The sequence below is a fragment of the Typopeltis vanoorti genome, chromosome 3 (genome assembly GCF_054136105.1).
Source record: "Typopeltis vanoorti isolate ZY-2024b chromosome 3, IOZ_Tvanoo_1.0, whole genome shotgun sequence".
In the NCBI taxonomy this organism is placed as follows: domain Eukaryota; kingdom Metazoa; phylum Arthropoda; class Arachnida; order Uropygi; family Thelyphonidae; genus Typopeltis; species Typopeltis vanoorti.
Window position 1 is genome coordinate 96,817,463 of NC_143551.1, and position 17,969 is coordinate 96,835,431.

The 17,969-nt window shown below is 34.4% G+C and overlaps 1 protein-coding gene across 1 annotated transcript in view; it reads left to right on the forward strand.

The window, feature by feature from the left end:
• Positions 1-17,969, forward strand: part of LOC150108407 (reelin-like) — a 920,570-nt gene that overhangs the window by 84,972 nt on the left and 817,629 nt on the right. Inside the window, exon 6 of the mRNA XM_090390755.1 lies at positions 3,871-3,922. Within this exon, the coding sequence (XP_090246881.1) occupies positions 3,871-3,922 (52 nt within the window). The remainder of the gene's footprint in view (positions 1-3,870; positions 3,923-17,969) is intronic.

Below are 17,969 nucleotides of genomic sequence, written 5' to 3' on the forward strand. Positions count from 1 at the left end.
GGCCTTGAGAATCACCCTATCCTGTGAATGGTTTGAGGTCTGATGATTAATAAACCCTTCACACAGCAAGGTAAAAGAGGGTATAAAGAAGATGAAATGAGATCACTACTGAATAAATACTGGAATTTAATAATATAACTTGGATGGTTTCATTAATTCCTTTCCAGCATACTTTTTTTTTTTTTTTTTTAAATAAACTCTTTATGGAAGGTTTTTTGTAGAAAGATGCGACAACATCTCTGAGAAACATGGCTTCACTATTAGGAAAGTTAGACAACCTGAAGTTGACAGTTAAAGAAAGGAAAAGATCTTCTTCCATACCTGGCCCACCCAGGGGTTTACAAAATCCAAGTTCATGTAACCTAACCTACATAGGGGAAACAGTACGCACAATCCTAATCAGAAAAGATGAATACAAACAACACATTAAACACTTCCATTATGGTAAAACAGGCCTATCCGACCATGCACTCCAAACATACCATAGAATTGACTGGAAAGGCACCAAGTCCCTACATTGCACCAAAACCTGGTTTGAGAGAAAGTTCGAAGAAGCCTGTGAAATGCTAAAGCACCATCCAAACCTGAACAAAAATGACGGATTAATCATTCCAAGAATGTGGAGGACCCATCTGCAACCCTCATAGCAACTGGAACAAGCCCAGAAGAAAATCCCAATACGAGAGGACTTTAGAAATATTTAATGTAATTCTGTTTTTAATTTAATAAAATATTTTAAAAAATATTTTGTATTATTTTTTATTTTTTTTTAAATTCAATTTTAATTTATTTTTATACTTATCTGTTTTTTTTTTAATTTCATTTTTTAAATCTATTTATATATTTATTTAAATTTAATATTATTAATTTATTTTTTCTACAAGAGGTTAGGCTAGGTAAAAGATTAATGAACCTTTGTTAAGAGGATTTTGATTCATTTCAAAATTGATCAAAACTTTAGATTCATTTCACCTTTGTATAGTGCAGTAGCATGTAGCTTGGTTGTTATATATATGTATTTTCCTGATTATGACCTCAATACAAAGGTTGAAACATTGATTGTTACTTTCCTAATATTAAGCAAGGTACAGGCAGCCCTCGGTTCAATTTACGCCGATTCACAATAACGCCGATGCCTTCTCATGCTTTCTTACTGTAGTGTGGGCTGACTGAGAAACGACGCTAGCAGGCACTCTAAGTGTTTGAGGTTTACCGAGCTACTATGATGTATATGTATCAAACCTAGTTTTATTGTTGAATCTACTTAATAGTTCTATTTAATTTTTTTTTTACATACATAAGTATTTAAATTGATAAAGTACATAATTACATACCATGTCTGATAAAAGAAGTGCAGAAAAGTTAGCAGAACTTGGTGTTAAGAAGGTGTGGAAATCAATCACACTTGAAAAGAAGATGGAGGTGATTCAATGAATGGAAGATGGACAGACACATACTAATGTCTGTAGAAGTATGAACTTATCTCCATCGACTGTTACTACAATTATGAAAAATGCAGATAGAATTAAACAGTTCTGTGCAACAATCTACGGCAGTACTAAATGCAAAACATAAGCTATAGCAGGGGTAAACTTCATCAAAAAATGGAAAAATTATTATCATTATGGGTGAATGACTTGAATCAGAAAAACATTCCTTTGACGCAGGCTGTTATAACAGAAAGCAAAAAAAAATTTTTGAGGATCTTAAAAAGACAGATGGAGACGAAGAACCATTTTTAGGAAGCAGTGGTGGGTTCGTGAGATTTAAGTCTTGAAGTAAGTGTCATAGTGTCAAATTATGTGGTGAGGCAGCAAATGCAGATGTTGTGGCAGCAGCTGCTTTTCCTAAAGAATTTCAAGACTGTGTAGAACAAGGAAGTTATCCTCCTGATCTCATTTTTAATGTTGACGAGACTGGGCTCTACTGGAAAAAATTGCCATCACGCACCTTCATTTCCTGTGAAGAACGTTCCGCTCCAGGTTTTAAAGTTACAAAAGATAGACTTACGTTTGTGTTGGATGTAAATGTCTCTGGAACTTTGAAGCATAAACAAATGTTGGTGTACCACTCACAGACACCACTTGCCTTCAAGGGTCTAAAATCCATGCTGCCAGTCTATTGGAAATGAAACAAAAAAGCTTGGGTTACACAAGACATTTTTATAGATTTTTTTTTACCTACATAAGTTTATTGGTACACAAATTATTTTTGTCCTACCATGCTTCGCTTCTGTAAAGAAAATGATTTGCCAGCCACGGCATTGCTTCTCTTGGATAATGCCCCTGGACATCCTCAAAACCTTGTTGAAGTAAGAACACCATTGGATGTCAAGATCATTTACATGGCTCCAAACACAACATCGCTTTTGCAACTGATGGATCAGGGGATTATATCAATCTTCAAAGCCTATTACCTCTGTATGACATTTATGGAAATGGTAAGAGTCTTGGACACTTCAGGAAAAACTATTAAAGACTATTGGCGGTCATTCGATATTTTGAAGGGAATTAACAACATCAAGGCAGCCTTGGAACGAAGTGTTAGCAAAGTGTTTAAAAGGAGCATGGCGAAAACTTTTTCCAGCATTTATGCATGACTTCGAGGAATTAGAGCAAGAGGAGAATGTTATTGACGACATTACCAAGTTTGCATGAGAGGTGGGATTGGATGATATTACAGTTGAAGATGTGACTAAAGTCTTAGAGAGCCATGATAAACCTCTTTCCAATGAAGACTTAAAAGAATTAGTCGAACAATTAAGTCAACATCCAAAGGAGGAGAAAAAAAAAGAAGAAGGTCCTCTGAGAGATATGAAAACAGCCGATTTACAGTGTATCCTTGCAAGCATAGAGACATTGACTGATGAACTCTGTGAAATGGACCACGATTGGGAACAGAATGCGAACGTAAAAAGGAGTGTAATCCCATCTATTCGACCTTACACTGAACGCCTTAAAGAAAGAAAAAGAAAATCTAGGCAGTTGACATTTGATACTTTTTTCAAACAAAATGCAGGTGATCCAAAACCAGGAACTTCAACATAGAAATATGTAATGTCTTTTTGAAGTTTCATATTTTTTTGTATATAATTTTGTTTTGTTTTCATTATTAATAATTTTATTTTAACAAATATATATGTATGTATTATCAAAGCTTTAAATATAATAATGTTACACATACTTCATGTGCATATTTTTTGACCGTGTAAAACATAACTTTGTATCATCCATTAAAATTGGGTTCGTTTTATGCCGATTTGGTTTACGCCCGTTTTTTCAGGAACAGAAGTGAGACGTAAACCGAGTGCTGCCTGTAACTATGAATGCTGACCACCATGTAACCTTAAAAGAGAGGGGGGGGGGATATGATAGAGACATATTACCAGATTAATTTGGAGAAGATTTTTCATAGAGTAGAGGGAGACAAGGGTAGTGCAAGAGGCCATCCTTGGAAGCAGTATAAGGAGGGTATGAGCAGGGAGTGAGAAGCAGGTTCTTTGCATGGAGAATAATTGGTGAGTGGATTGCACTGTGAGTGTGGTGAGTGCAGAGACTGTGAATGGGTTTAAGGCATGGTTTGATGATCAGCATCTGATCTCCATGGAGATCAGATAATAATAATAATAAAATATTAAGTTTGTCAGTGTTAACCACTCTACAATTTTGCTCTTTGGAGCAGCATATGAAGACTCACCTCTGGTAGTAAAATATGCCCTATTGGTGGGCTATTGGAACTAGCAGGCTTATAATTTATATGCTTTAACCAAGTGGACTACAGCTAGAAAATTTTGAGAAACACTGTTTTAATGGATGTAAATATTTTGCTAGCTTATTCATTTACTAGTAATATGCTTTTTTTTATTAATAGATTACTGTTCCATTAAATACAAGTGTGGCTACGAATTTGCAGTTTGCCCTTGGTAAGTAGTACAAAGAGTATTTTGATGATATGATACAATGCAGTTGTATTATGTCATCAGAATACTGTATAGTTGTATTTCATATTTATATCTATATGTTAGAGAGAGAGAGAGATCTTGAATTCAGTTTGAAAAAAAATCACATGATCCTACTTTTATCTGTTTTTTTAAAAAAGTTATGTATCAGTATATAAAATAACTAAACACTGATTTCAGTAATCATAATTTGAAAACACATGTACCACAGTAAATTTGACATAAGCAATTGTGAAATTGACAAGATAAGCTCTAGTAAGAATCATTAAAAAAAATCATACTGTTAAGGATCACAGTTTCTTCATCTTTTTGAAATTGAAAAGCTATTTTTCTTCTCTTCCATTCTCAAGACAGGTTGAGTCCCTCATGGATAGAGCCTTTCACACTTCTCTGTCCAAAGCAAGCTTTTTCTTATGTTAACAGCTTTGAAAGCCTAGTGCACTTCTAAGGGCTTTATGCCATTCTAATTTTGGCCTTCCCCTGGTCTTGTACCCTCCAGGTGGAGAAGTCTGTCTTCATACAATGTATCCATACCAGTGGAGTTGAAGTTTTTTAACTGTGTTAAGAATTGTTCAATTAGTGATATTCAAATCTTGCAGTATTTCTGCAGTCTTATGTTCTGTCCAGTGAGTTCTGTTTATTTTCCTGATGCATTTCATATCAAAAGCCAAAAGTTTCCTCTCAGTTTTTTTTTTAACCATGCTAAGACGTGGTTAAAAAAAAAGGTCAAGGTTATCATTGATGCGAAGTGCATATTAAAATTGTAACACCATTGATGTTATATTGAAATATATGATGGATACAAAGCATATGAGGATGCATATTTGATCCATAATGGCCAGTAAGGTCCAAGTTTCTGCTCTGTAGAGAGATGTTGGCAGTATTATACTTTTGGATAATTTTATTTTTAGAGTTGTAGGAATTTTGTTATTTTTCCAAATTTTATTAATTTTATTTATCATTGACTATGCCATGAACAGACTGTGTTTTATGGTTGCTATATCATTTAAATTCGAAGTCAAATATGCTCCTTTGTAATTAAAACATTAACTCATTCTCTGATTTCCTGATTAAGTGTTATTTGTATATCTTCTGGTTTTCTTCCAATTTTGATTATCTTTTTTTGTTTGAATTTATAATCATATTATAATTTCTGTAGGTTTCTTGTAGCTTTGCACTCGTTCACTCGTATTGGAGATTTTATTTTTTATATGTTATAATTACTATACCATCTGCATATATGATAGGTATATGATTGGTCTACCATTGACTTTTTACTCCAAAGATGACGACAATTCTTTCATAAGTTCTTGAATGAAAATGTTAAAAAAGGCATGGAGAGAGTGAGCATACTTGCATAATTCCTTATTTGATTTCAAGTTTTTTAGTTGTGATATTTTTATATTGAACTACTGCACTTTTATTCTGATAGTAGTTTGAATTGAATCTTTGTGTTTTGAAATGTGTGCTTTTCTTTGTTAATATTTGAATAAGTTTGTCTCTATTAATGGAATCAAATGCATGTTTAAAATCCACAAAAGCACATTAGAGGTCTCTCTCCTTGTCCCATGCAGTTTCAGCCAGACTACAAAGAGTAAAGATATATTCTGTTGTTGATCTGTTTTTTCTAGTCAGTTTGTTCTTCTTCAATTAATTGTTCATAAATGTCATTTAGATGAGTCTGTATTCTTTTTACAAAGATTTTGTAAAAGTGGCGATGAAAAGTATTTGGTTTATAATTCTTACATTTTTGAACATCCCCTTTCTTACGTATAGGCAAGATTTTGCCAATCATTTGGGGTAGTTTCAGTGAAAAGAATATTATTGAAAAGTTTTGGTTGGTTGTTTAATTAGATCAGGTCCACCATTGTGATAGAGCTCTGAGTATTTCATCATTCCAGTTGCTTTTGATGATTTCATTTGGTTAAGTGAAAGGACTACTTCTTTCTCTAGGATAATGAGTGCTGTAACTTTCTCACTGGTGGGTATATGTGGGAAAGCTTTCTTCTTTAAAGATATTAGAGAAGTAATTGTACTATATGTAGATGTGTTCTGTTTCTCTAATATTTCCAGCTACCTTGCCTTGAGAATCTTTCATAGTGAGTGGTGAAGGAATGTACTCTTAATGGTAGAGAAATTTGGAACCATTAGTAAATAGGTTTCTGTGCATTTCTGCTTATCATTCAGCCAATATATATTTGCATTTCCTATATAGCTGGGTTTGTAGTTCTTCTGTACATTCTGTTTTGGTCATTATATTGTCATTCAGATGTTCTTTAGCCTGTATTTTCTGTTCTCATTATCTCAGGTGTTATCCAGTGATTATTATTATTATTTCTAAAAATCTGTCAGCTGAGTTGGTTATAATATTTTTCAGAAAGTTCCATTATTTTCATTATTAATTTTTGCCCTGTTTTGTCTTTCCTATATACATAAACTGATCTAATTTTGATATACTGTTTTAACAGTATCTAAGTGGAATTTTTCCAGATCTGATTTGAAGGCTTTACTTTTTTTTGTGTGTGAAATTTTAATCAGATTTTTGCAGAGAGAAGTTCATGATCTGTATCCATTTCAGTACTTTGAAGGGTTTTGACATTCAAAATAAAGTATTTTACAATTTTGCGAATTAGGACATACTCTATGCAGTTTTTAGTATTTGAGTCTGGCAAAGTCCAGGTGTATTTGTGAGCAGGTGTATAGCAAAACATGGTGTTTGCAACTGTGAAATTATTTTCTGTACAGAAATCAAGTAGATACTTTCCTCTCTCATTTCTTGTATCTATTCCAAATTTACCCATTACATCATGTATGTAATCCAAATATTGTCAATCTTTGGCATTAAAATCGCCCATAATGGTTAGCAGATCTGTTTTGTATGGTCTGTCAATTCTTCTTGTAGTTGTTGATAGAAATCAATATGAACTTCTGGATGTGAAGAATCAGGAGCATATATTTATATTATTTGGATAAAGGTTTTTCTTTCTTTTGCTTGTAGTCTAAAGTCTATGAATCATTCCTGCCTGAGTAATATAATATGCAGTGTTTTATATTTACATGACCTTCTCCAGTTCATTGTGTTTTAGAAAGACTCATGACACTTCATTTAAATCTCTCCAGCTCTTCCTTCATTAAATACATCTTTCCACGTTTTTACAATGTCTGAATGTTTATAGCAAGTGTATAGTGAATGGATTTTGCTGACCACATAACCAATTTTTCATTATCTCTGTGGCATAAGATTCAGTGCATCAGCTTCCTCCTATGCAGTAGTATTATCAAAACTTCTTTTAGCAATATAATCAGAGTTTGAGGCAGTTAATTTTAATGTAACTGGCCTACTATTCCTTGGCTACGTTTGCCTACTTAGGTAAGGCAGACTCTCACTTCAGTGAAGAAGAAAGTTCATTAAGACAGGAAAGATAATACATCCTTAATCCTTGAATATTCCAATAGTATTGCGGAAAGGAGTAAGATGAAAAGAAAAGAGACAGAAAAAAGAGGAGTGACCAGTCTACAGATAGTACGAGGGTGGTCTGAAAAGTTCTCAGCCTCGACCATAGATGGCAACACTATCGGCAAGACTTTTTTTTCTAAGTTGGTACATCTGTCATAAGCATCCATGTGAAATTGCAAGTCATGTCATTCTATCAAGTAGTTTGTTTTATACTACTGTCTGAAGCAAAAGTGTTGACTGTATCCCTTGAAAATGGATAAAATTGAGTATCGTGTAGTTATAAAATTCTTTGTAAAAGAAGGTTTAACACCAAAAGAAATTCATTCGAAGTTCATAAAAGTTGATGGGCACTCTTCTCCTTCATTTTCAACAATTAAGAAATGGGCTGCCGAGTTTAAATGTGACCGTACCAGCCTTGAAGATGATCCACATGAAGGATGTCCAAAAAGTGTAACAACACCAGATTGATCAAGTGCACGATATGGTATTGGATGACCGCTGAGTCAAAGTGCGTGAAATTGCTCAGACTATAGGCATTTCAAAAGAACGTGTAGGATATATTTTGCATGAAGAATTGCAAATGAAAAAGCTTTGCGCAAGACAGGTGCTGCACTTGCTCATAGCAGATCAAAAATGCACTCGCATGAAAATCTCTGAACAGTGCTTGGAGCATTTTAACAAGAATAAAACTGACTTTGTGCATTGATTTATTACTATGGATGAGACTTGGATTCACCATTATATACCAGAATCTAAACAGCAGTCAAAACAGTGGACAGAAGCCGTTTGTTCAGTGCCAAAGAAGACAAAGTCGGTTCCATCAGCAGGAAAGTTCATGGCATTGATGTTTTGGGATGCAAAGGCATTTTGTTTATTAATTATCTTGAGAAGGGTAAAACAATAACCAGGGAATATTATTCCAATCTTTTAACCAGACTAGACGAAAAAATTTGGGAGAAAAGATCCAGTTTGCAGAAGGAAAAAAATCATCTTTCATCAGGGCAATGCACCTGCCCACAAAGGTGTTTTGGCAATGGGAAAATTTAGGGATCTGCACTATGAATTAGTTGGAACATCCACCCTGTTCTCCAGATTTGGCTCTGTCTGACATCTATCTCTTCCCAAAACTAAAACTCTTCCTCACTGGTCAGCATTTTTCTTCGAATCAAGAGGTGATTACAGCTGTAGAGGGGTATTTTGCAGATCTTACTGAAAACCACTACAGGGACAGGATAGTGGCGCTGGAGCATCGCTGGAATAAATGTATTAGTCTTAAAGGAGATTATGTTTAAAAATACAAATAATTTCGAACTTATAAATTTGTTTTTTCATTGTTAGGCTGAGTACTTTTCAGACCACCCTTGTATAACAGAAGTGCATTATGTGAAGAAAGTCCTGGTCCAACATCAGGTACTTTGGGGTTGGCACTCAAGTGCTCACTAGAAATGAGCCCCAGAGGAAATTGAAAAGCACTCGTTACAGTTTAGGTTTGGGCACTTTCTTTGAATAAACATATATAATTATAACTATTACTATGTAATTCATCAGTACTGTTCAAAAGGATCCTGTGCTTATATTAATTTGAACAATACTAAATTACTGCCTAATAGTTCTTGTAGATAAACTTATATATTGGTAATACATGACTGTCAGATTTTATTGAAAGACAACATATATTAGAATATTAAATAAAAAACTTTAATTAATACTTCCTATATTTCGGTAATGTTACATTACCATCTTCAGGGAACACAAAATAATGATAAGTGCATGCAGGCACTAACACTGAACAAATGTGGCTGAAGAAAACAACTGAAGTCGGTCCTAAAGGTGTCCCCTAATGGGCTAAATTGGGTTGTCTTGGCTGTTGAGCTGATGTTCTTAGAATGCAAGCTTCCCATATTTTGGGGCAGTTTCATGCATCCAAATTTGCTGAGGTTTGGGGAGTTTTTTAGAACAGAGGCTGAATCCAGGAATAATCTCTTGTATTTATACTTTATTGGTGGAACTGGATATAGTCCTTATGTTCAGATATCCTGATATTAGCTCTCCTCCCTGTTTGGCCGTAGTAGGACAGTTTGCAATTACAAGGGATCTGGTATACGCCAGGTAGGTCTAGGGGAAATGGCTAGTCTTTGGTAGAGTGGATAAGAGATGCCAATTTTTTATATGGTTTTTAACAAGTTGTCAGGTCATATTTTTTTAGGATTTTTGTTAGTTTTTTGGAAGTATCCCAGATATAAGGAATGGTGATAGATTTAGAGTAATCTCTGTTAAGAAGGGGGAGGGGAGTTGTTGTTAATTGGTTTTAATATTTTTTGGGGGTTGTAGCCATTGGATACGAAGGTGTTAAGAATATGATAAAGTTCAGTAGTTAGTGCATTGTTATCTGAACTGATCAATTTTTGCCTTTAATATAGGGTTTTTATAATCCCATATTGTTGGGGGGGGAAGTGTGATTGCTGGTCAGTCTATCTACCTGTATGTGTAGGTTTTCTGTAAACAGAGAAAGCCAGGGATCCATCAGGCTGGGTGTAATCAAAGTGTCTAGGAAAGGGAAATTGTTATTGTTTTCTTTTTCCAAGTAAACTGGATCCTGGGGTGTTGATTGTTTAAATGTGTTAAGAAGTTGTGGAGTGTATCCAAGCCATGGGGCCAAATAGCCAACACATCATCTACATAGCGTAGCCAAACAGTAGGTTTATGTGGAGCCTAGTTTAAGGCTTTTTCTTCAAAGGTCTCCATAAAGAAGTTGGCCATTGGTGAAGAGAGTGGAGAACCCATGGCTGTTCCCTTTATCTGTTTGTAAAATATTTCTTGAATGACTCTAGGACTGACTTCAGTTGTTTTCTTCAGCCATGTTTGTTTAGTGTTAGTGCCTTTATCATTATTTTGTGTTCCCTGAAGATGGTAATGTTACATTACCGAAATATAGGAAGTATTAATTAAAGTTTTTTAATTAATATTCTAGTATACGTTGTCTTTCTTTAAAATCTGAAAGTTACTGCCTAATTGTATTTATAAGTATGAACTTTTATTCTAAGAAAGGCTGGCCTGGTTGGCTGAGTGGTTAGCGTACCCTCCAGCGAAAAGGCTGTGGGTTTGAATCCTGTCATGTGCACGGATGTTTGTGATTGTCTCTGAAAATACTAGTGGCAGTAGATGGCGTTGGTGTAGATGATGCAGTTCGCTGTAGTTGGCGAATTGAGTGGTGGAGATAGAGAGTTCTAGAATACATGCCCTCCCTCGATGAGTCTTTGGACTCCTTGGAGGTGTCACATAATAATAATAATAATAAAGTGCTGAAGACTTACTGCATTGTCAAATCTAAATTAAATTGCTGCCTTTCAGTTTCAAAAGTTTGGGAAAGTATGGTTCTTAACTGCATGAAGTAGTTTATTTATTTTTTGTTTTATGAATTCCGATAGTATTTATCCTAGCAGTTTCAGTTGATTGCATATGCCAGAAAATAATTTCCATTGTTATCACACCTGTTTCATTGTCTAGTTGCATTCACATTTTTGTTATTATTCTTTCCTCTATCTACACTGAAGATGCTTTATAAGACAGAAAACAAAATATCTATAGAAGAGAAAGACCTGCTCCTGTCTGGTAATTTGTGCATTACTGAAGGAAAGGTAAGGTTAGATCCTTTTTACAGGAAAGAAGGCAAGACAAGCCTCATCACAGAACTGTTGCTGCTGTCATATTCCTATCTAACTATTCCTGAATTCTAGTCTTAACTAACTTTTCCAATATAATTTATATCACCTTTCCATCATACTGACCATGTAACTTATTGACTTTTGGAGCCTCCTCTATGAAAGGAATTATTTTGCTCCCATTCTGCTCTTTTATGACTCTTAGTACTGTGACTTAAGTTAAACAGCCTAGCACTACACAAACTGTGTTCTTCCAAATTGATATTTTGTCTAGACTTGATTTTGTAATCATCAAGACTTTGTAATCATCAAGACTTTGTAATATTCTAAGCACGTACATTTCAACACCAATATTCTCGGTTCAGTGTCACATCAGTCATTGCATTATCTCCACAAGGATGATTCACTCTTGCAAAATGATCACTCGGTAATTGAAGTGTCATCTGTTACTGTTATGTACTGACCATACACATTCATCATCAAATTCCTATTATGTACCCTCAGGAAATGTTATGCTAGCACTACACAAACTGTATTCTTCCAAATAAATCTGCTAACTCTGAGGACTCCAATATTGTTAGATCTTATCTAAGGCACTTCTTACTGTATCAGTCAATCTTGATCTTAGGTCTTCATCTTTCCATCCTAGCAACAAATACTTATGTTGCTAACCTTTTCTCTTCCACTCTCTTTAAGTGACCATACCATCTGAGATTAGCACTCCTCACACATATACTTGGATGCAAACAATGTCAAGTACTTTTTAATATCCTCATTTTTAATGTGATTCTGCCATTGATGCCATCTGTTCACTCACTAATCTTTCTTAGAACTCTCATATCTGTAGTCTCCAGTCTTTGATCAAGTGTTTTATTTCTAACTCAACTCTCAGATTCACAAGTTAGAATTGTTTTGAACACTATCTGTTTCTTCAGCTAGTTTAGTTTTAACAAATTTCACTTTTATTCTATACTAAATTTATTCATTTGACTCCCTGCCATACCGGCTTTGCTAACTCTGTTGTCTAATTTCATATTTAATTTATCTTCGCAAAAAATAATGCCTAAATAGCTGAAATGTTTTACTACTTCTGTTGGTTTTCCATTCAAGATGCAGTTGATTTTTCAGTGTCTCTGCCTATTTTCACTGTCTTTTTATTGAAACACTTATTCAATTTAGTCAGAGAATTTTGCAGTCTTTAGAACTATAACATCATCTGTTTCTTCATCTATTTTCTTTCAGAATACAATCCACATAGATTATGAATAACAGTGGAATCAGATGCGAACCTGATTTAATATAAACCATATTCCTGTGCCTCCTTCAATTCCTACTGCTGACTTACAACTATAGACTAAATATTGCTTGATATAATGTCCCATTCACATCATATAACTGTAGCGTATTGAATAGCTTCTCTCTCTTGGCACTTTGTCATGTACCTTTTACAGAATCTATAAAACTTAAATACAGATCCCTGTTATATTCTGACGTCTCTGCCATTTGTCTTAAAGTAAATCTGATCATGACAACCTCTATTTGACTCCAAGTTGTTTCGGTTCCACAATTTTTTTTTTTTTTATTAGCCTTTTCTTAATTAAGTATTCGTGCATAAATCTTACCAGGAACACTCAGTACAAAAATTTCTTTGTAATTTTCAGTCAGTTTATTTTCCTTTGTTATAGATTGGTACTATGAGTGCTCTATTCCAATCATCTGCTCCACTTTACTTTCGATATTTAAGGTTTTTGATATCCTTTTTCTACTTCAAGTATTGATATGTACTTATGATTGCATTCTTCTTGAATATTTTCTACCCCATGCTTTCACTGTTTGTATTTTATTTACAAACATGTGTAAACGCTTATGTGTTCATTAGTTCCTTGTGTTGTCCATTACAATTTTTTTAAACTAGTCCCACTGTTATACCAAATTGTTGTTTCACATACTGTGACAAACTGTTTTGGTGCTTTGATGATACTGGATATAATACCAGAAATAAGTTAAAAATATTATTTTCTTATCATTCTTAATCATTCTGTGTTGTCACAATACCATGAAAATAAATAACATGTTTTATTTCCAGTTTTCAAAGAAATTACTCCTGATATATAGAATATCTTTATCATTTCTGATTCCTTTTACAATACTCTTCACTCTATTTGTAAACGTTTTCAATAGCATCCAGAATATTTTGGTATCTTTCTCATTTTTATTTAATATTCTTAGCAGTCTTCCCATGACTTTTGTGTAACTACTTTTAGAAATGGCTTAGCAACATTTTTCTCTATTTTCTTAGGAAATCTTCAGACTTGCTTATTTTTAAGTTTTAGTATGCATTTTGCTTTTCCAGGACTACTACTTTCACCTCTTACATCCACCATGGATTTCTTATTTTTCTCTTCTTGCACCCACACTACTTTTATTATTATTCATCCCATACACGAGAGGTTAAAAGACCTATAAGCATATGTGTGTAGGGTGCAGACAAGGACTGAGATAGAAGTTTATTGATTTATATCATCATCATCATCAAATTCCTGCAATGTACCCTCAAGGGGTGTACAGGATATGATAGTACTACATGAAAAAAAATTACATCATTACTAACTTCCTATCTACAATTTTCCTCCAAATCAGTCTGTTACTTGTCAAGACTCCAACATTATCACATCTTATATTTCTATCGTCTAAGGCACTTTGTACCGTATCAATCCATCTATATCTTGGTCTTCCTCTGGGTCATTTTGCTGCCAACTTGGCAGAGAACACTTGTTTTGCTAATCTTTCCATGCCCATTCTGTTTAAGTGACCATACCACCTGAGATTAGCTCTGCTAACGCATTCCTGGATGCTGACAATGTCAAGTTCTTTCCTAATATCCTCGTTTTTAATATGATATTGCCATTGATGCCATTGTTCATGCCCCTAATCTTTCTCAGGACTTTCATATCTGTGGTCTCTAGTCTTTGGTCAAGTGTTTTACTTCTGACCCAGCTCTCAGATCCATAAGTTAAAACTAGTTTGAACGCTGCCTTGTATACAGCTAATTTAATGTTCTGGCTAATTTCTTTCTTATTCCATATGAATTTATTCAATTGACTTCCCACTATACCAGCTTTGCTGATTCTGTTGTCTATATCTATATTTAATTTACTATCTTCACTAAAACTCGTGCCTAAGTAGCTGAAATGTTTTACTTGTTCCACAGGTTCTCCATTCACAACATAGTTGACATTTTCAATGATTCTGCCTATTTTCATTGTCTTTGTCTTTTTATTGCTGACCTTCATACCATATCTATTACAATTCAGTTCACTGACTAAATTGAATAAATTTAGTCAGTGAATCGTGCAGACTTGTAGCGGATTTATTTAGAAGTATAACATTGTCCTCATAAAGCAAAGAGCTGACATTAACATGTCCAATTTGATATCATGTTTAATACCACTTTTCTTCATATTGTGATTAAAAAAGATAATGAATAACAGAGGGGATAATGAACAAACTAGTCCGACACCAGATTTAACATTAAACCATCTTCCTGTACTTCAATTCTAACTGCTGACTTACAACTCAAGTAAAGACTAAGTATTGCTTGATATAATTCCCCATTGACACCATATAACTGTAGCATATTGAATTGCTTCTCTCTTGACACCTTGTCATATGCCTTTTCCAAATCGACAAAACTTAAATACAGATCTTTGTTATATTCCTGTGATTTCTCAACTATCTGTCGTAAAGTGAAAATCCAATCCTGACAGCCTCTATTTGACCTGAATCCAGCTTGTTCTTCACCAAACTTTTCTTCCACAATTCTTCTCAGCTGTTTCTCAAGTATACTTGCATAGATCTTGCCAGGAACACTCAGTAGGGAAATACCTCTGTAATTCTCACATTCAGTTTTATTTCCCTTTTTACATATTGGTACTATGAGAGCTCTACTCCAATCATTGGGAATTCGTCCCTCTGTCCAGGCTTTCTGAACTATGCAGTGCAGCCACTGTAAGACTTTTATGCCACCATACATCAGCATTTCTGGTTGAATATCATCTACTCCTGCTGCCTTTCCACATTTCAAACCTTTGATGGCTTTTTCTACTTCAAGTATATGTATTCCTGACTACATGCCTGGTCAGTGTGTTTTACCACTGTGCTGTCATCACTGCTTGTTTCATTTAGCAGTTTTTCAAAGTAATTACTCCATACATCAAGGATATCTTTTTCTACTGTTTTCATGTCACCTTTATCATCTCTAATTCCTTTTACAGCACTCTTTCCTCCATTTCTAAGCTTCTTCAACAACCTCCAGAATATCTTACCACCTTCTCGATATTTATTTTCTATGTTCTTGCCAAAGTCCTCCAATGACTTTTGTGTAGCTAGTTGTACATGCTGTTTAGCTTTCTTACATTTGTCTCTGTATTCTCTAAGAGCACAAGCTGACTTATTTGCCAGGAACTTTTGATATGCTTTCTTCTTTTCTTTCACTGCCTCTTTAACTTCCTGTGTACACCATGGAGTTCTAATTTTTCTATCCTTGCAGACAACTTCACCACATGCCTCTCTCTAGTTGAATCAATCAGAGTTTTCTTCTAAGCTTGCCACTGAATCTCCAATGTTTGGTTTCTGCTCTCAAACTTTTTCATTTTTTCTTCAATAATCTTTGTGTATTTTAGTCTACAGTTCACATCTGAGAGCTGCTGAACTTTTATTCACTTTAAAACTTTCTTACATGTTATTCTTTTCAATATGAAATTCAGTTTTATCTTTTTAGTGATCACTATTTAGCTCAAGACTAAATAGTGATCACTTCCAATTTCAAATCCTCTGTACACTCTGGTGTCCTGCACCAGGGAGAAAACATCACTATCAACAATAACATAGTCCATGAGACTTTTCTTATTCCTTGCCTTTTCTCTCCGTGTGAATTTGTGCACATTTTTATGTTGGAACATGGTGTTAGTAATAACCAGTCCATATCCTGAGCTGAGATCCAATAGATATTTGCCATTATTATTAGCTTTGCTCTTTTCTCCAAATTTTCCCAAAATATTTTTGTATTTCTGGCAATTACTTCCTACTCTGCTATTTAAATCCCCAACAAGGACCAATTTTTTTTTTTTTTTCATTGTGTCAGTTGCTTTTTCTAAAGCCTGAAAAAATTCCTCCAACCTTCTGTGGGACCATAGGCACAAATGAGTCTCATTGTCCAGTTTCCCATTCTCATATTTGCCCACATTACTCTACTTGAGACTGCCTGCCATTCAAGAAGATTAGCATTGTATTTTGTGTTGAATACTATGGCTACTCCTTCTTTTCCTTGATTGTCATTGCCTGATTTATATATATAGATATATTATTTTTTTTTTTTAAAGAGCTGCAAGTTGTCATTGTTTCAGAATAATTCATGAGGAAGGCTGTTTCAAGGACTGAAGAGAAGCAGGTTTGATGTGCTTGCAGTTGCATAGTGAAGGAGTGCTGAGCTGTTGCTGCTCTTGTATTAACAGATGTAACAGATAGTGGAAGAATGTTGGTTACAGTTCAGTGGAGTAACGACCATTGAAGTACATGTAGAATAGACACAGTGCTGTACTTTTTGTTCAGAAATACTGTACTTTCATTGAAAAAAAAATAATTACTGTGGTTATCACGCAATTCGTTGTTTAAATCAATCAGTGTTTCTTCAGAGTTTGCCTCTGAGACCCTTTGGTTTGGTTCCTCTTTTCATATTTTGATTATTATTAACTTGACTCTTTTTTCAACATTTTTCCCAAATCATTTTTATAATTTCTTACTCTACTCTGTAGATCTCTAACAAGGTCCAATTTTTCCTTTGTGTTAGCTGTCTTCTCTAATGATTCAAAAAATCTCCCCCCCCCCCGTTCTTCTTTAGTAGAACCTTCTTTGGAACCATAGGCATAAATTAATCTCATTGTCCGGTTCCTCATTCTGGTATTTGCTCACTTCATTCTATTGGATATTGCCTGGCATCCATATTCCTTCTTTTTTCTGATCATTATTGCTGAAATATAATATCTTTTATTTATTGACTATTATGTCAGTGTTGCACTAATTCACTTCTTCAGCTAGTTTAATTTTTTTCCATTGATGCTGCTTATGTTGATTGTGCCAGTCTTGAACTCTTGTGATATTGGGGTTCATTCCATTAGTATAATTTTTGCTCTTTGCCCTCATTCCCCTGATTAAAATAGCTGGAATCTTGTTTAACTGGGCAGTGCCTTAGCTGACATGAAATTCTATCATACCGAACCATCATTATTTTCATTCAAGCCAATAAGAATACAGTTTGGTTAACTAAATCCCAAATTGCTCGCCCATTCTCATTCATTCAGTAGAGTTCATAATATTATGAAGAAAAAGGATTTTTAAAGCATGCATTTGAACAGAGGCAAATAACGATGAGAGAGAGAGAGAGAGAGAATGAAGAAGGGGTTAATTTCTTGTAATGTATAGTTTATTAAGTTTAATTTAAGAAAAAAAAAATTATAAACTTCAGTTAAATCTCTTATACATCTTCTGTCCATTAAAACCTTGGTGAGTAAACCTAGGAGCCATAATCCAATATTGGCTTAATTTGTATAATATTATTATACAAATTAGGCCAATATTGGATATTGTATTATATAATATTATTACTTAAATCTCACAATGGCTTCCTGCAAAAGAATCAAAAACAGAGCAACTAAAAGTGCCAACTGTGGTGGATCACATCCTGACTACAGAGTATGCAAGCAATACTTGATAACTCAGAAACCAGCAAGAAAACCAAAGAGCTCCAGCAACAACTTTATGAACACCAACAGCAAATGTTAACCTCTATCAACACACCAAACACACAAGCATGTGTCTTGTATGCAGAGGTGGC